The sequence below is a fragment of the Hippoglossus hippoglossus genome, chromosome 22 (assembly GCF_009819705.1).
Source record: "Hippoglossus hippoglossus isolate fHipHip1 chromosome 22, fHipHip1.pri, whole genome shotgun sequence".
NCBI classification, from domain to species: Eukaryota; Metazoa; Chordata; class Actinopteri; order Pleuronectiformes; family Pleuronectidae; genus Hippoglossus; species Hippoglossus hippoglossus.
Window position 1 is genome coordinate 20,983,285 of NC_047172.1, and position 20,018 is coordinate 21,003,302.

At 40.4% G+C, this 20,018-nt stretch overlaps 1 protein-coding gene across 4 annotated transcripts in view; it reads left to right on the forward strand.

Annotated features, from left to right (window-relative positions):
- rock2a (rho-associated, coiled-coil containing protein kinase 2a) overlaps positions 1–20,018 on the forward strand; it is a 37,188-nt gene that overhangs the window by 2,798 nt on the left and 14,372 nt on the right. For all 4 annotated transcript variants that reach the window (XM_034575951.1, XM_034575948.1, XM_034575950.1 and 1 more), the window contains exons 2-15: positions 12,075–12,156; positions 12,272–12,372; positions 13,198–13,335; positions 13,608–13,868; positions 14,698–14,842; positions 14,948–15,086; positions 15,262–15,353; positions 15,564–15,723; positions 15,852–15,906; positions 17,104–17,192; positions 17,281–17,329; positions 17,756–17,891; positions 18,500–18,591; positions 19,047–19,293. In XM_034575951.1, coding sequence (XP_034431842.1) covers positions 12,075–12,156; positions 12,272–12,372; positions 13,198–13,335; positions 13,608–13,868; positions 14,698–14,842; positions 14,948–15,086; positions 15,262–15,353; positions 15,564–15,723; positions 15,852–15,906; positions 17,104–17,192; positions 17,281–17,329; positions 17,756–17,891; positions 18,500–18,591; positions 19,047–19,293 — 1,786 coding nt within the window. The remainder of the gene's footprint in view (positions 1–12,074; positions 12,157–12,271; positions 12,373–13,197; positions 13,336–13,607; positions 13,869–14,697; positions 14,843–14,947; positions 15,087–15,261; positions 15,354–15,563; positions 15,724–15,851; positions 15,907–17,103; positions 17,193–17,280; positions 17,330–17,755; positions 17,892–18,499; positions 18,592–19,046; positions 19,294–20,018) is intronic.

Consider the following 20,018-nt stretch of genomic DNA (forward strand, 5'->3'; position numbering starts at 1 on the left):
CTCCACAGGAACTAACAAATTTGAATTTAAGATGCAGTGCTTTCCAGAGCAAGCTGGAATCACTAACATTTGAGCTGGTTCCTACACTGAACACTTTGTACTTTGTGCACTGTTGTAGCCAGCACAGTGTCACAGTGCCTTATTTAGCTGTAAACTTACATCTGTTAGAGTGGTGGTGTTTGAATTTCTGGGCCCCCTAACTGGATCTGACAGAGGGCAAACACACTGTCAGGTCTATCTTAAAAAGCATCACCTCACCCCTTTTAATGGGCCCCATCTAGCTTGGGGCCCCCCTGTCCGTCTCCTCCCCTGTTCCCCCTCTATGCTACTTGAGGCTCCCCTGGTCTATTCCCTCTTCCAACATTGAGCAGAATATTTGCTAGAAGATCAGTGGTGTTTACTTCCTGCATGCAGGCCACAGAGAGATAGAGGTGTTGAGTGTTTGAGACAAAAGTTGAGTGGGAAGCATGCGTAGGAGAGAACAGGCTGCAGTTTTCCATTTTTAGCAGCCTCAGCGCTGTCACTGGGATCAAGAAGTTTTGCTTCTCTCGGTGTGATTCAAACACATTTACGCACACACAGACACAGAGAGCTCAGAAATGTCCTTTTTTGCAGGTGGAATAAAAACATGCATATTTCAAGAACCACAATAATTGCAAACAGGCTCATATTCAGTACACACACAAAGACCCTGCTATTGTGGCATAGCAACAGCGAAAAAACTGAAATAGAACTGGAAGAAGGTGCTTGTTTTGTTTTTGTGTCGTCTCCTATATAACAACTTATTAAGACAAAGTCGGTAATTAATTTCCGGAGCAGTGGGCTGACTAATCTGAGGATAAGAAAAGCTGTCTAGGAGGAATCTGCAGCATCTATCAAGTAAACTCAGTGACCATCCTTTGAAAAAAGCTGACCATTTATCAGCTGGTAAATAAAGCATAGTACTTCTAAGATAATTTGGTTCAGGGAGCAGAGGTTTCTCTGTAAACAATGTCATATTTAATGAACCTCTAATTCAGTCCTGCTTTCCAGAATAGCCAGGAAAAAAGTCACATAAATGGTGCTTTAATGCCTCCTTACACTGCAGTCAAAAAAGCGACAAATCACTATATTGCCTCGATCAGCATTCGATTGGATGTAACCTGAAGTCTCAGCATTCTTCCCCCTTGTGCAAACTGTGGTGATCTGTTTTTGGCAACACAGCACTGCTGACTGAAGTTACTTGGCAGCTCCAAGCATAAGGAGTGATTGTTGAGGGCAAGCAAAAGAAAGGGCATTTTTCGAGATAAAAAAAAATACGGACACTTGATTGCAAGTCGCCTAAGTTGCCTTTCTGCCGTCCTAAAGGAAATGACCTCACTGAGTAAATAGTTGGCAGCTATATATGGGGCTCAAAGTCCCTGCGAATGACTGCACTTTCCCCTTTCACTTTTCAGTCTTATCTCTTATTCTCTGGCTCTGGCTCTCCCTCAGTCTACAGGCCAGCCCCTCCTCTCCAGCTTGTTAAACACACTGCAGGTATTTTAACTGTAGCTCCAGTCCAGGGCCTTTTGATTCAGCTGCAGCCTGGGTACAGCCAGATAACTTCATGCACAGCACTTAAGGGTGACGGATTATGGATAGCTAAGAGTTGCTGTGATGTCTTCCAGATCCTCAGTCGGGGGCAGTCCCCGTCAGACTCTTATGTTCATTCAGTGTAATGCTCTCCATATTCAGAATTGGGGAACAAAGCCATTTAGTCATGTAATACACTTATATTGTTTTGCTTAGTGTTAGTTATTTTATTTCATTCCCCCCACTTCCTGCTTTCTCTTTTTCTTTCTCCCATATTTGTCCACCCATCTCCTACAACGGGGTGAACGATCTGACGATTTTATACCCTGATCGATTTTGAAAAAATCCCCAATCTAATGTCCTACTAATACTAACAACAAAACAATGTGCACCCACACTATGCTCACAGACCAACAGAATGGTTGCTTACTAAATGGCTGTGCTAAATTAGAAATTGTATCACATGCATGACGAGGAGCATCATTCGTGGATCAGGACTCAATGTCAGTGGCTTGGCATTGTTCTGACTGAAAAACAATACAATAAAAAAGCAGCATCTACTACTATTGCAATCATTTTCTACTTGAGTTCTGAGTTGTATTTGTTGTTTTTAATTGACTGCTTATTACATCTTTCCTTAATACTTGAAATAAGTTCAAATCTGGTTTTAATCAGTATTTTGAAAACAATGTAATATTGTGTTGTAAATAACTCTGTAGGCTGGTTTGTGTCTGGATGTTCTGGACGGATAAAGATGAAACCACAGTTCAGATCATGGATTGTGTGTTCATAAAGGTTGTGATTTTTTTTTGAGAAGTTCGCCCACCCTTACTCCCACCATCACTCATCTTACCCAGCATCTCCTGACTGACTTTTTCTCAATCCTCTTTGTTCCTTTCCATTCTTCTTATCTTATTGCCTCTCCCCCACCCGACCATCCTTCCACGTGCAGCTCTTTAGGGAGGTGGGGATACCCCCTCTGTGTCCTTACCCTGATAGTCAACCTGAGTGTCCGATCTGTCTCTGGAGTGCAGTTGAGTTGCTCTCAGGCAAGCAACAGCAGTCCCAGCTTCAGCGTGCTAGCTGGACAGAAACACTGCCTTATAAGGCACTGGGGACGGTGGCCCCAGCCAATTTTTTTTCTGCAAAACAAGCCAGTCTCTCTGCTCCACACCTCCTCTGGTGAGACGGGCTAGTTTTTTGTTTTTTTTGTGGTTTTTGCTCCACTCCAGTGAAGAAGACCCGGTGTCTTCTTGGTGTGGAAGCCCTCCTGGAGTCTGAAAATGAAAATGTCCCACTCGACTCTAAAGTTATATATTGTCTGGCCATGTTTATTGGTCAGAACCAGGAAATGTATTAAAGCCCATCAGAGGTTTTTCTAAAATACAAATATTTGTGTCAGTGCTTTAGTGAGCAGCAAATACTTTGTAAGTGTGTTTCACTTCTGCAGGAGTTTTACCTTCTATTACCGTTTATTCTTATTATAGGGTTAGATGAGAAAATTTAGAAAACTTAAATGTCCATGTTGATACCGACTGCAGGGTGTTGGTTTAGATAGCTCGGACAAAGTTTGGAAACAGTTAACCTGGCTCTATCTGAGGGTTGTTTACATTGGGCCTGATCTACTAAAGATTTGCGCGTGTAAAATGTGTGCAAACTTGATTTCACCCGCAAAAAATCATGCAAGCTGATCTACTATCGGTGCGCACTGAGGATTGCGTGCAGAATAAGACGCGCTGTCAATTCTTGTTCTTCCTCTTATGTCCTGCCATCTCCTCTTAATTTCATCGTTTCTTGTTTTACCCACAGCATTTACTTTCTCGCAGATACTCTCCCATCTCGCGTTTCTTTGAGTTATATTAATTTCTTTGCTGTAGCTCAACAACATGTTTGTTTGCCTCTTCCACTAACACCTCCAATTCCATGGCATTCAATTTCACTTTGCGCTTGCGGTCACTCTGCTCTCATGAATGCTCCATGGCGGAAACCAGTAACGCATGCAAATCACTCATTTTAATACTACTGCCTCTACCATGTTTGCAGCTGTTATCATTTGCGCAATTATTTTTAGTAGATCACCCACAAAACGCCCACAATCCAAACGTGCAATCTTTTACAATGCACATGCAATTAAGCGCTCTTTATTTGGGATCTTAGATCAGGCCCATAGTGTACATTTGCTCCGTTTAGTTTTGTTTTCACATTGCAATTTAGGGAGTGTACTAAAGACTTTTGCCTGCATGCACTGTCATCACCTACGCGAGCTGCTTCTACCTGTACTTGACATTAATTTGTTTGTTGACCGGCATGTGTCTGACGTCGGTGTGTTGTAAATACAGGAACCAGTTCACTTAGTTAATTTTGTTGCTGCTGTAATATATATTTTATTTCTACCAGCAAAATGAATGTCGTCAGTGTTCAAACATTATATCGTCAGAGCTGAAGACCACAGCCAATCCTGTTAGCTGCTTCCACTTCTTTTTCTTCTTCTGTTGCTTAATGATGTCTCAGCTTCCTGGAATAGGCCAAACTATGCAAAAAAATGTTCACACTGCAAATAAAAAGAACCATGGTTATTTGATCTTGACCGAGACAACCTCTTTTGGTCGGCCTAAAGTTTGGTTCTTTGGTGTGGACCTTTCACACCTGTTATTTTGGTTTGGACTAAACTGAAAAGTCAGAAGGTTGGGACCAAACAATGTAGTTGTGAAGTAATAGTAATCCAACGTTATTACCTTTGTCAAGCAGTTGATATTTTTACGTGTGTCTCTTTGTTGGTTTATTTTACACATGGCACTCAATTCGTTGGTGAGATTGTAGTTGATCTACTGCTGTCATTAGACAGTACAACACACTGCTGTCAACTATTGTACTGGCTCGCACATTATGTCTACAATATTTACAAAGTAATGTCTTCAGTGAAAAATCTGGACCCTTGTAATTTTTGCATAAATGGCAAAAGGATTTCCCCAGCCTGCAAACAAAAGCTTCATGACAAACAAAAATCTAAGTACACACACACAAAATAAATATACCCATCCTTTACAGCACCTTGATTACACATTACATAAGACCTTGGACAAACAGCACAGGGCATGAGCAGGTCCAAGATCCACCTCTCAGGGATGTGAGATGGAATGTAAAAAATGAGGATGAACTTCAGCTCTAGAAATTAATGGATATGGTGCGTGTCCAGAAAAAACAAAAACATTGCTTAAGCTCAAATTATTATTACTAACGCTATGCTTCAGTTGAGTTGCCCATCTGTTTCAGTTGTATGATAAAACCTTAAATACACAACATGTGACATCCACTGTACAAGCAAAGCTGGAATAGGATGTGTTTACAGTGGTTTGTGGTTGTCGTGTGAAAGCATATGGATACATCCTGAGATCTGTCTTAATCTGGTGGATCTCCATGTCTAGACATGAGGACCGTGGCTGAGAAACTGTGGCCGTGCACACAACAGTACATTCAAGAACAATGCTGTGTGATTTTAGTTAAACCATTTATGTTAAGAGTGTGAATATAGCATTGGGCAATAAAACAGGACCAAGTGTGGAATCTTTGTGAATAGTTTTTTTTTTTTTAGATGGTTTGACTTTTGAAGAACTTTCACTTCCCACATTGATCAAAGTAACGGGGACGTGAACTGTATTATGCAAAGTCCACTGCGGTGGACAGTGGCTGCATGTGCAAAATCCTGAATCCTCAAATCAGTTGTGGTCTTGTGCAAAGTTTTCACTTGGTTGTGTGTGTGTTTGTGTCTAAGAGTTTGATACCTGCATCTTAGTGTATTTTTAGTTTTAAAATGATTGCGTGAGTGAGCACAGCAGAGAAGAGAAGTCTCCCACACATAATGCATAACTCATCCATCTGGCCTCAGCGAATTATCATTCCATCACAACCTGCTGGTGAAACAACCTCCTCCACACACACACATGCACACACACACACTTTCTCTCACCCACATATGCACAGTTCTAGGTACACATGGACACGCATTGGTATTCATTTTCACAAGCAAACACATTATTCAATTGATCTTAGCAACACACAAGCTGCATCCAGGAGCAACGACAGAACAATAGAGCACATTAACAAACAGTTATGATTGTCTCTGTGTTCATACAGCTTTCATTTCCTTCAACAAACCCAAACAAGAACATTTGTACAGTGTACGTGTGGCAGAGTTTAGATGAGCAGTGTTTTGGACTTGAAGCTGGCAGCTTTAATTCAAATAGTTTGTGCCCGTGCTGAACATTTTTATACAGAGATTTAATCATGTTCTTACCAAAGGATTGAAAATGAAAACAAGCTTAATGACATCAACCCTGGGTTATTTTTCACTTGGCTCACTATGACTATTCTGTTGTAGGTTCTTTATTACCCCAGGTGAATAAAGCCTGTGGTAATGTCAATTTAGGTAATTAGTCACCCTAGAAACCTTTTCTATAACTATTTTGATAGTACATTTATTTACAAGCACATTTTACTAAGTCCAGCGTCACAAACGTGAATATGGTTTGTCTTTCCTGCTCTTCTGTGATGGCAAGGTCTGTTGGTCAGACAAAACATGACATTTTAATATGCATTTATGGGCTTTGGTAACTTCTGACGGGCATTTTCTGCAATTTTATGACATCATTAAACTTTATGATCAATTGCTTCATTGAGTAAATAATCAGTAGGTTAATCTAGTAGTAACCAGCCTTTAGGGCTCATGGCTCCCTCGAAATAAGGCTTTTATCCAAATGTGACCCTTCGGCACAGAATTTGACCATTGACTGGAATTATGACCATAATTAAGGAGTGGGTTTTACTGAATTTTTTTTTCCCAACACCCAATATCAGGACACTTAAAAAAGCTCCTTAAAACCCACATCCTCACAAACCCTCCCCAGCATTTGTACTATATAGTCTCCTTTGTTAGTTTAATTTAAAATTTGTTTTCTTAACTTTGTAAAGCGGCCTTGGATTCCTTGAAAGGCGGTATATAAATCAAAGTTTTTTCAGAGGCCTGACGAGTCAAGAGTATCTTAGATTTTCAGAGAAATGGACACAATTTGAGAGAATGAAATAAAAGAAATAAACACCAATTTCTTAAACTGATAATATACAATATAGTTTTATTACATACATCCAATCACCTTTTCAACCATTCAGATTTGTTTTGGGACCTTAGTGAAAGGGTTGTGTAAGTTTTAGGTTGTGTATGTGTTTATTTGGTAAAATATGGACAATACACCCAGGACATAGAAGTGCATGGTTGGATGGCAGTTAGAACCGGTATTGATCACTGCCATAATTCTTTTTTTCTTCTTTTATCACTTTTTTATTTCCCTCAATGGAACATTTATTAACTTTTAAAGAGCTGATTTTAAGTTCAACATGCAGCAGGACTTTACTGTCTCATTCAGTCCATGGCACATTCCTCACTGTACTTAATAATAAAGCACAGATGCCAAAAAAGCGTATGGCACAGAACATGGGACAGAAATCTGTCAAACACAAGAGTAAGACATAATCTTGTCATTCCCTGTGGAGACATTAGCAGTGCTATTTGTGGGGCCGCTGCAGGATTCCTGCTGTTGTGTCGTTCTCGAGGAGTTTACGGGCTCAGCCTGGCACGGCCCCCTCGCTCTGCCTGGCCCACAATTTATCCCCACAACTATTTTTAAAACGGCTGGAATTCAATCAAAACATTAACTTTCTGCTCAATCCTTTTAAAGCCCAGAGCAGTGCTGCTTGTTTCTGTTCCACATGCCTAGTGATGAGAGGGGCATTGGCCTAGTCCTTTTGGGAAAGACTGCAGATGGAGCAGGAGAGGCTGTGAATAGCTGGGTGATTCTTTATTGTGTTTAGATCCTTTCAGGTTAACATCATCTCATTCCTGAGTGGTGCATCCACGTGGCTTTTTATAAGGTGATTAAAAAGTGGAAGCAGGCAAAGGGTGAACGACAGCTCTGTAATGTCAACAGCAGGTTGTGTAAATAAAATTGAAAAGGATAGAATGTGCTTATAAAACTCCTGCCTGCTGCTTCTCTGTAGCTTCAACTCTGTTCAACTCTTTGTATTTTGCAGGAGTTGCTTAGCAACCAGCCATAACCCATTGGCTGGATTGCAGTATAGCAGAGATAACATGCTGGAGTGCAATCTAATAGATACATAACAATTTATACTGATAAGCCTAAATGGACAAATACTCCTATCAGCCCAGGAAGTAGCTGCATAGGAAAAATGTGTTGTGTGTCAAAGTGTTCTATGGAAACTGACATCAGGGATTGTAATTATCTAGATCGATTGTTACAAAAACGCTCCTGTTGTTTTAAGTGAAACTAACATGAGCGTGCACAAGGAAGGGTGGATCAATGGCTGTCTGGAGTAGGTCCAGAAATATCAGATGCATTAAAGTTTAAATTATGGATCGAGCTTTACACTTCCCCAGACACTTGTCTGTTATTTAATATTTATAAATAGCTGAGAAATGTCCTCCAGAGCCTTGTTGGCATTTTTTTTAACAGTAATGCTAATGGAAGTAGATTAGAGCAGCTGCGTCCCGCTATCTCTCTCGTGTAACCCCAATGCACTGAACAGCTGATTGTGCATGACCTGCAGAATCCCTGCAAACCTGATATTAAAAATGTGCTAATCTGGTTTATTAAATATCTCCTATTTTCAAAAACAAAATGTCCTGCACACTTTGAATAGTACTGTCAGCACAGGCTAAAGGTTTCTGTTGACTTACACCCTCATAAACACAACTCAGACTGCCCCCCTTTTCTGTCTCGATCCATATAATCCAGATATTAAAGTTCAGCTGATTTGCAGAGCAAACAAAGCTGTCACAAACATGAACTAACATCATTCTGTCTCCTCTGCAGAGATGTATAGAGCCACCAGTCACCAGGGTAACATGTATTTATTTGTCCTTCCTCCATGCTTGATTAATCTTGTTTAATGTGGAGATATAGAAATGACAGACAGAGGGATAAAGTGTCGCCATGAGGGCCAGTTTGCAGACTGGGGAATGTTTTGCTAATGTAGCAAATCCTAGTGTAGCAACACAGTGTTTACTATGTAGATGGCAACTGTCAACAAACTACTTTTGCCATTTAGTTTTCATGTCCAAAGTTGGAAATTTGTGCTTCTGAAGCGAGTGCCTGCCATGTTGCTTTGTTGTTGGGATTGTAACACCTACAACCGTAGACTGTAACTATATGTTGGTGATGTTGGATTGCTGTTGTTCTTCACATGCTCACATGACCCTTTCCTCTCAATACACACAACACTTCTGAACAGTTTAGCGACACTGGATCTCTGTTTGCTTTGAAAGTGCGTCATTCATGTTTTCCTGCCAATGCACTGGACAGAAAAGCGAATGCACCACAGCATCTAATAGACTTTAGCATGGACCCACAGGCTGCTGAGGTTTGGACCATAAATTGTTATGAAACCTTTTATTGAAATGATAATAACAAAAAGTCCATTTATTAATAAACAAACAATATTAATTTCTCATAAAAGCATAGACCTACATAAAAAGTATATTTACAGTTTAAAGGTGAGTTATTTAGATACACAGGTACAAAGTTATAGGTTCAACACAACAACTGTCAAAAACCAATCAATATTCAAGAACAAGTAAAATAGAGTCCTTACTTTGAGATGACATAACATTCATTTTTAAAAGGATATACTGATGTTTTTGTAGATCAATTATTATTCGAGTTTACAAAACCCATATTACCATTATAATGAATGCTAAAAGTTTAAAGGTGTAAATAGTTTATTTATATAACTTGTGCTGAGTGCGGGTGTTTGTTTTTGTTTCTCTCATGTAGCTTCACACAAGTCTTACAGTAATGTAAGTGGCTACTTCAGCAGCATCCCTGACCTCAGTGAGACCTCAGCCATTTTCACACACAAACTCCAGAAAATGGAAACTTTCACCACAAGCTCTCACATCTCAATGTCTTTCCAAGTTGACATCTTGGTCAGTGTCTCGGTGAATGTTTTTACTAGGGGGCTCTACAGAACGTCTGCAGCAACTGACAGACATTTGCATTCTCAGCCCTCCAAATAATTTCAGGATAATATCTGGAGTTCAGTGCATGTCTGAAAGCAGCTTTACAGACATCATGGCCCTGGAGTTTGCATATGCAGTATATGGCTATGTCTCTGAGGTTGCTTTGAAGAACTTGCAGGTAACAGATGCATTGCATACATAGTCATATCTGCAGCTGCCATGCATGTCCATATTTATTTGGCTGCAGACAAATGAAGTGGCCGTAGCAGAGAATGCTGGCTCAGAGGAAATGACTTGCACACAGGGACCAGCTTCATGACACACCAAAATTATCTGCCAGCCCCAGGGTGGGGTGGATCATTTCCTGTCCCGTCGTGCTCGGAGGGAGATCCTTGTGCGTGTGTGCGTTTTTTTGCGTACGTGCACACGCACTCTGCAACCCCTCTCCACCCCCCGGCGTGTGTTTTTTTTTCCTTAAATAGTAGTTTTGTATGAGGTCAGTCCTTTAATGGGGAAGTGAAGTTGAGATGATGAAACAGAGGGTGCAGCTCTGCTGCAGACCGACTGCAGCCAAGCGGAGAATGATGGAGAGAGCAGGAGGAGAGGCAGATAAGACGGAGGGAGAGTTGCAGAAATAGGCAAAAGAGACAAAGAAAGGAAACATGAAACAAGTTGTGTCATCCTATCTGTCACTGCAACAATAGGAGAAAGACACGTTTGAAAGACACCAGTTTACAGAGCTGGGTCAGACTTGGGTTATTGTCTTCTCTGTGGTAACATTTGGCCTGTTCTAATGTTCAGAAAGTTCCTCATTGATGGTTGAGGAATGCACAGCTGCCAGATGTTGATAGATGACTTCCTCACGGTTACAGACTGTAACAATTAGGGCTTTGCGTCTGTCTGTCTTTTGCTTATTTAATTGTTTCCCTACATCACCCCAGGTCCATTATAAGATGATTTAATGCCCCAAATAATCAGCTTGTGTTAAGTTAACACACTGCTGCAGTACTGTGGACCAGATCCCAACCGCTGCACCTGGTGGGGGTGCTTATGACACACATTCTGTCTGTGGAGTAGAAAACTGTTAACATCTTACGCACCTTTGACAGACTTGCTCACAAATCATTGCAATACCCGGAGCAAACCAATGTCTTTTTATATCAGCAACAGTATGTGTAGAAGGTGCCAGATGCAAGTGGTGTGGTAAATGCAGCTTCTAACTAGAGACTCCCCACCTCATATGGAGGTGGGCTCATCTCTCTCACCCACTGCCTCATAAAGGTCACACAAACAATGTGTTCATCATTTGTCAGCAGATGAATATCATCACAGGCAGAATCAAGACGGCAACTGCAGATGGAAAAATTATTCATCGTGCTTCACTTCACTCTCTCAGGGGAAAAAATCTGTCAGTTAAAACCATTTTCTTTTCTTTGCATATAGTTGTTTATGTAATCAGTCAGTCAAGTTGAATGAAGGTGTTTGTTTAAATTCAGACTTTGCTGTGTGCGGTGGTGTGGAACAGTTTTTGTTCTGCACAGTGATGAGAAAATATACAGAAAATAAACTTTTTAGACAGGCAGTCAGTGGTGTTCAACTCTCATGCTGCTCTCCACTGCCTTTAATGGCAAGGTTTAATGTTTGCCAGTTTTGTGTAATTTAGAGTATGGACCCTCATCATAATGTTACTCTGAGAGTTTAAATACACTGCAACAGAAGAAAACACATGCAAATAGATGCAAAAAATAGTTCATTTTTCAATACCACTGATGACTAGCTGTCCTGTATAGCTTGGCAGCATCAGACGTTCAAACTCTGCAAAATCATGAATACTTTGTCCAGTATTGGGTTAGATTAAGCATCGAAAACTTTATGGAAATTGAAAATCATACTTCATCATACGTCACTTAACCTTTTGTGCATGTGCGTGTATGGGAGGAGAAGACAAGACTTGGTTGTGTCACTGTGTATTTTTTGCACAGTGACTTGCAGTGTGATGTTTTAAACTTTTATGATCAACACACACCTTTCCAAGTAAAAAACATTATAACTTGTCTTAATTACTTACTTTTACTGCTGTTTACTGGAAAGAAGTGATAAGAGCAGCTGATGAGTCAGTGGGTGTTTAAAATGCTGTGTGACTGCACACAATCTGCTCTGGTTTATGAGTTATCTTTCAGCACTACATAGTTTTATGCTGCATCTGATGTCTTTGCCGAGGATGAAGATATAGTGACGACAGGCGATTGGTTCCCACTGTTAGTTGTCTTTGTTGTGATGTAACTGGTTGCAACTACTTCCTAATACATTACTGCCTTTGTCATGTGTATTTGTTTTCCGATGTTGAAACGTTAATTTGGATCAAGGAGATGGTCACTACCATTCATGGTTTTAATGAGAACCAGAAACCTGAGATGCTGCTGAGATGGTAGAAGAGGATGTTAATGACATGATGTCATGACTGATGGTGTTTTTCGTTCTCTCCATGTAGGACTCCATGAACGCCCTGGTCTTAGACTTGGACTATCCAGCACTACGCAAGAACAAAAACATTGAGACCTTCTTAAACAGATGTAAGTAGTTGTTCTGTGCCACTGAGATTCAGACAGAGGGGCCGATGATATATAAACCTTCTGTCTTGTATTTATTATTGACAACATTATTAATGGATTGTTCATTGATCTTCAGATGAGAAAGAAATAGGACAAATTCGAGACCTCCAGATGAAGTCTGAAGACTTTGACAGAGTTAAAGTCATCGGTCGAGGGGCGTTTGGTGAAGTCCATCTGGTGAGTATTAATCACCTGTGATGTCAATATTATTTAGTTTTTTTTATATAAAAAAGAGAAAATAAACCAAGGCCCTGTTGCAATGGAAAAAATGTAAAACCCTTTACTGGTGTCGCTAATCCATAGCAATGATCAAAATGATTAAAAAATAAATAAATCCACCCAAATGGGGACACACGTGCCTTCATCAGGGGGACTAACCAGAAGTGAAGAATTAACCAGATATATTTAAGCCTGGAAGATATCAGAAAATTAGATTGTAGCTGATAATCATAATAGACAACTCACATGAATCAAATTGGAGGAAAATAAGCAGTGCAAAAAAAAACATATATATATATATATACACACCACAATGTAGAGACATATCATACTAAACAAAAAACAAAAAAATATAGTAACACATCCTCACAAATCCGCAAAAAGTTATTTGAAGGATAATTCAATCTCTTCATTAAGACCTGGATATTCCAAATTTTGGTTTTTATTTTCAGCTCCCACTAACAGTATAACGGTAACAATGTGAGTGAACATTTCTCTGCCTGGGTTTTCAGGAAAACTACATGTCAATCCTTGTAAGTGTGACTTTGTACATACAATGCACTGCCACTAATTAGTCAAATTAATCTAAAACTGCCGATTCTGAGCTCAAAATGTTCATTTAGTGAACAACAGTGATTGGATGTGTCATTGTGTATTAGGAAGAAATAACCTAACAGTAATGGCAGCCACTGACTATTGTCCCCCTGTAACCTCATCAAAATGTTTTTCAAAGTGTTTTTATGTGAATCCTAATTTATAATTATTATTATTGCCACAATGCAGGTCAGACATAAAGCCTCTCAGAAGGTTTATGCCATGAAGCTGCTGAGCAAGTTTGAGATGATCAAGCGCTCAGACTCCGCCTTTTTTTGGGAGGAGAGGGACATAATGGCATTCGCAAACAGTCCATGGGTTGTGCAGGTATGATATTTAATAATTCACTACTCAGCTCTATGTTTTCAGATTGTGATGAATGTATGTCTTTTTACCTTTTCTTTGATCCTTCAAATTAAATAGAGGATATTAGTTCTGTGCAGACTGCTACATTTATATCTTGAATGTACATTTTTATTACGTGTTATGTTGCAGTCTGACAGAAATAATGATTAGATGATATTAATCGTCATTGTCTTGTTAATGTATTCAAACATGATGTGTCTCATGTAATGAGAGCTTGTGCTTGCCCTGTACAGTTGTGCTGTGCCTTCCAAGATGAGCACTACCTCTACATGGTGATGGAGTACATGCCAGGGGGTGACTTGGTCAACCTCACCAGCACCTACGACGTGCCAGAGAAATGGGCCAAGTTCTACACAGCGGAGGTGGTGATGGCCCTGGATGCCATTCACTCAATGGGCTTCATCCACCGTGACGTCAAGCCGGACAACATGCTGCTAGATGGATACGGACACCTCAAGCTGGCCGACTTCGGGACGTGCATGAAGATGGACGCTGTGAGTTAAAGCAGCATGTCATGCTTCTGAAAATACGTTGATTTCTACTGCCGCCTGTTTCGGGGCTGAATCAGAACATTTTCCCCACTGAAGAGTCTCAATAACATCATCATATGGGGCGTTTACGGACAGATTTGAATACTTAGCACCTTTGTTACTAGATTTACAAACTTTTTAGACCTGTTTAATTACTTTTTCAAAGCACTGACCTGTGACCGAGAAGCAGGTAGCAGGTTGCTACCCAGACTGAGACTGTGCAGTATGTGAGAGACAAAATAAGAAACATGTTCTGTTGCTTATAATTCTCTCACCTTTTATACAAGTAAATATAGCTCAAAAGTTCCACTTCTGTTGAAATGTCATCCTTGTGTCTTAAGGTCTTCTCACTTGAACTACTACCTACACTGCCCCCTATGATTTCTGTTGGTACTGCTCTGTTTTGTCTGTTTCAGCCGTGTCCAGAATGCTCCATCCATTATATATCCTATATACATATCTAAAGTTGAGCATAAACAAGCCTTTAATAGGTTGTGTTTCCTACTTGTACTGTAGCAGCTGCATGATTTTCATTTGCAGATCAAAATGTAAATGAGATCAGTTTTATCAGAAATTCTGTTGACTGAGTAGGAGAGAAGCAGATAAAGTGCTGAAACCTGACTCATATTAAGATTGCAAATGCGATGTAATGACATAACTGGTATCCTAATCAGCATATTACGCCATTTAGCGAGTTTTGGATCATGATTTAGCTTCTTTCCAGCCTGATGTGAGACTATAATATCACATTGGGAGTTTCTGATTTATACTGATTCCTGGCTTTTCTCTGCAGACCGGCATGGTGCACTGTGACACAGCAGTCGGTACTCCAGACTACATCTCTCCTGAGGTGCTCAAGTCCCAGGGTGGAGATGGTTATTATGGGAGAGAATGTGACTGGTGGTCTGTCGGGGTCTTCATCTTCGAGATGCTGGTTGGTCAGTAAACATCTCATGAAGTCATATTGACTGGACCAAACAAGAATGCAAAAATAGTTTTTTATTGAGTAGTTTCTTCTGCTCACTTTCTGTAACTGCTTTTAGGTGACACACCATTCTACGCTGACTCTCTGGTGGGAACTTACAGTAAGATCATGGACCATAAGAACTCTTTAAACTTCCCTGATGATGTGGAGATCTCAAAAGACGCCAAGAATATCATCTGCGCCTTCTTGACTGACAGGTATGAAGAGTTACAGGGTCAGCACACTTTAATGTTTACTGCGGGCTTGGTTTGTGATGTTTGAGTTTTTATTTGGTCACTTTCAGAAAAGACCGTTGTTCATGTTTTCCTGACACCAGAACAAAAGGACGTGTTACTCACTGTTCAACAACTCATTTACTGTCTTTGTCTTGAGGGAGGTGCGATTGGGCAGGAACGGCGTGGAGGAAATCAAGCGACACCCTTTCTTTAAGAACGACCAGTGGACCTTTGACACCATCAGAGACAGTATGAAAATACAATTCACCCGTGCCCTTAAAATTATCCTTTTGCATGACTCGGATACAAACTCCACATGAAAAGAAGCTGCATAAGAAAAAGAAAAAAAGATAATTTATTAGTCCTCTCAGAGTTTTATTACACAGCACTTCCTTTTTCCAGCATTTCCCCCCTTACCCTTTTTTCTTTTTCTTTCTCTGTCTCGCTCTCTCTCTCCAGCGGTTGCTCCTGTGGTCCCAGAGCTGAGCAGTGACATAGACACCAGCAACTTTGATGAGATTGAAGATGACAAAGGCGATGTAGAAACTTTTCCCACACCTAAAGCCTTTGTTGGAAATCAGTTACCCTTTGTTGGCTTCACTTACTTCAAAGAAGATCAGTGAGTCATCAGTTTTTCCAGCCGTCCCCAGTCATCTTTGGCACCGCAACACTTCCACATACATCAAAAGATAGATTATAGATTTTTTTATACTCAGCTGTGTTGATTTTGTTCATTTCCTTCTTCAGATTACTAAATGCCTCCAACAATTCCTCAGTGGCCCACGAGAATTCGAAAGGAGAGGTAGGTACTTTCACTTCCTAAGCAGCTGCAGCAGTAATACAGGCCGGCCCGAGCTTCTTAGGAAATAAGGCAGGCATCAGTTTACTTCGTCGCACTGAGAGGCATTAAGGATTATGATGGAAATGACTCAGAAGAGGATTTCTTTCCCTGATCCCATGATTTATTAGTACTTTTGTAGAATTTCTTCTGTTCTTAGCTGCATACAAAGACTTGAGCAGTAGTCAGTGTAAGTGGCTGAGCTGAAAGCTAATCTGGGGAACTTACTGTTTTACGTACTGATTTGAGTCGTAATAGACGGCCACCCACCACAGTTAGAGACCCAGGTTTTATTATATATTCACTCTTGATCCACTGTCATTGCAAAACTGGCTTTGTTGTTAATGTGGTCTATGGAATCAAGAATTCAATTTCCTTTTTAAAAAGTTAAGCTCAGCAGAAATTGGCAACATGTGTGTCCCAAACAGTATTGTACTTATTTTGAGGTTTAATGGTTTTCTTGTCTCGTCTCCAGAAGTCGCATATTTTTCAAGTCAGAATCACAACTCCAAAAGAATGCTAATGATGGCTCAGTGTCTGCTTGCTGCATACGTAGGCAGCCCAAATGATCAGTTAAAAACGTCAAAAGAAGCATCTAAGAGATGACTGGAGTGACAGAACCAGGCAGGGACACTGAGGCGGCCACAGGAGAGGAAACTCTGTTGACTGTTTTAAATCCCATCGTTTCGCTATGTCTATGTGTTACCGCTGCAAAATGTCCACCACCCCTGCTTCAGGAATCAGGGCAGAAGCACATTTGGCCCAGTCACCTTCGACCGTGCAGTAGTATCCTGTCAGTGTGTCCTCCCCCCCCCCCCCCCCCACTTCCCCACTGGCCCGCGCTCACTCTACACCTTCATAATAAACACCAACACTGTTATCAGGACCTGTCCAACTTTGTGTTTGTTTGATTCGCTCTGGAATATATACGAAGTGTGTCTCCGGTAAACCCACTAAAAAAAGTCCAGCATTTTGTGGAAATGCAGTTCACCTGCCACACACAACAAGGGAGGCACAGCCAGAATATGAGGGATAAAGTGGACCTAAACAAAATGGATTAATGATCCGACACCATCAATTAGTAACTGAATAAATGTGATTGTTGGGTTTGAAAACGTGTTGTGTCTGTGTGTAATTGATTTGATTTTTCTTTCTTTTTAGTCGGTAGCATTGCAGAAGAAACTTCGCCACCTAGAGGTTCAGCTGAATAATGAGAAGCAGGTCAAAGACGAACTGGAGCACAAATTCAGGTGCAGTAGCTGCTGAACTAACAACACAGTCCGAGCACAGTGTCTCTATAGTCAAACGTCTTCTAAATGTCCTGTTTACTTCCTGCAGAGTTGCCACCAGTCGTCTGGACAAAATCTCTAAAGAACTTGAGGACGAGGTAAATTAATGATGAAAGAAAATCTTAAGAGCAGACACCTGCCACTTGAATATTTTTTGGCTTTGTTCTACTAATATATCCTTGTGCAACAACCCAGATTCTACAGTGGGATCATATATAGTTTACATCTTCTTCATCCTTTCTTATGGCATTTCCTAAAAACCAGTCTTTAAGTCAGAATGATGATTTATAATTATCCACACTTTAACATGTTTCGGTTAAATACCAATGTGTCATATCCAGTGAGGATCAGTTGGAGCGTTTGCAGAATTCTAATAGCCACATTAAAATGTCTGTCTGGTTTGGGATTAGTGTTAAACCCCAGTTGGATTCTCAGGAACAGTTGCTCATAAAGTTGTGAAATCACAGCAGCGTGAAAACCAGCCCTACAGGACACGTTGAACAGGGTTTATTGAACGATTTTAGGTGAGCGGGAGAAAGAACCTGGAGTCGAATCTGAGGCAGCTGGAGAGAGAAAAGGCCCTGCTGCAGCACAAGAGCCTGGAGAGTCACCGAAAGGCCGAGAGCGAGGCGGACAGGAAACGCTGCCTGGAGAATGAAGGTGAGACAACCAGATAATGAAACTAGATGATGTATCAATCCAATGGTATTTAGTTTTTAATTAACTTTCATTTTTTAGTTCCTAATATGAGACACTGTACAATACTTTTCTGACTGAGATACTGTGGATAACACTGCCATCACCTGGTCAGAAGGACTTGGGGAAACACTGGAACCAGAGGAAAATGGTTCAAGGGGAAACTCTGTTTTGTCCATCAGTTTACTTTTCTTTGCTGATATTCTGCAGTGATGATTTATCACATTTTTATTTGACTGTTGTCCTGTTCCATGATACTCCGACTCTTCACCGATTAAAGGACCTGTGTGATTTAGTAGCATTTAGCAGTGAGGTTGCTGATAGATCCCACTTAAACTTACACACCAGTCCAATAATGAAGGATTAATACTATTCATAAGTAATTATATGAGAATTGACTTTGCTAAAATTGTGCATCCATGCTCTTTTCAACTGTTGGTGATTAGGTATGCACATTTTAAACTTCTCAACTGAAGTCTTAAATAAGAAACTTGGTGCATGCTTGAGCTTTACCTAGAGACTTAATGAAAGCAGAGTTCATGTGTTGGTCTGTGTTCTTCTGTGTCACACAGTCAACAGCCTACGAGATCAGCTGGACGACATGAAGAGAAGAAACCAGAATTCACACATTTCCAATGAGAAGAACATTCACCTACAGAAACAGGTCAGTGCTGCTCAGTGTTGGGGACTCAACAGGGAAGTTAAATGTCAAGAAATCTGTGTTCTTTTGTGTCTATCTATTTTATATTATTGTCAAATAAACTATTTCGAAGTTTTTTTTCTTCACAAATATTTCAATTTAAAGGTTACTATATAGAGGAAGAGGAGATTTTATGTTGTTTCACTGCTACAAAATGGAGATAGTATGGAATAAAGCCTTGATATAAACAGATATCAAAGGTAAAGAAGAAAATGCATCTGAACAGGGGCTTCTAGACTGTGTTTTATGTATGGCACTGAGCCATGTCCCCCCCCAAATTAAACTATTATATCTGAAAGTATGTGCAAGTGTCACAACATACCATAAAGGTTAACAGAGACATTTAAAAAAAAAAAGAGTAACTAAATGAAACACTTAATTGATCTTCTAACATTTTCCTTTCGTTCTTCTTCTATCAGCTGGAAGAGGCCAACACGCTGCTGCGGGCCGAGTCCGAGGCGGCGATGAGGCTCCGTAAAGCCCAGACGGAGAACAGCAAGCAGCTGCAGCAGCTGGAGGCCAACGTACGCGAGCTGCAGGACAAATGCTGCCTGCTGGAGCGCAGCAAGCTGAGTCTGGAGAAGGAATGCATCAGCCTGCAGGCGGCTCTGGAGACGGAGAGGAGGGAGCACAGCCAGGGCTCAGAGACCATCAGTGACCTCATGGGTGGGTTAAACACACATTTTCTAGCTGCTCTAAGACATGCACTGAGCATTTTCCAGAAATTTTCCAGAGGGGCTGTATGTAAGAATGCAAATGTCTGTGTCAGTTGCTACTGACATTTTTCCAGAAAACTTTTCCTACCAGCCAGTAAAATGTGAGAATATAGCAGGAAAATGCCCATAAAACGCACTGGACAAAAATAATACATATATTTTAGGAGGAAAAAGAGCTGTCATACACATAGAAACAATTGACAAAGATGTCCACTTGGAGAAACAACAATATTCAAAAGCTTTTGGTGATAAGAACAGATGCCGGTGATGATGTGCTGGAAACAAAAGCGTGATCACCACAGTGGAATTTATACCTTATATCCTGCTTCCTGCATGTTCTACCCTCTCTGGACATTTCCCTGTTGTTGTCCGTCCTTAACAGTCTCCTGCTGCATTCTTCATTCTTCATTATGTTAAAGGCAAACAACAAAAAAAAAAGATCAATTACAAAAAAAAGTCAACATCTGTTATTGGCTTATATGATAGTATAGGATATTCAAAGACTAAATATATTATTTTTTATTACCTTATTTTGACCAGGGTGTTACACATTTGCGCTTCCCAAGCACCTAAAAACAATAAACCAACAACAGTAGGAACCATCTAAATCTAATATAAGAATGTGAAATGATCAGAACAACATGGTAATGAATATTTGGAATAAGCCTATGATTG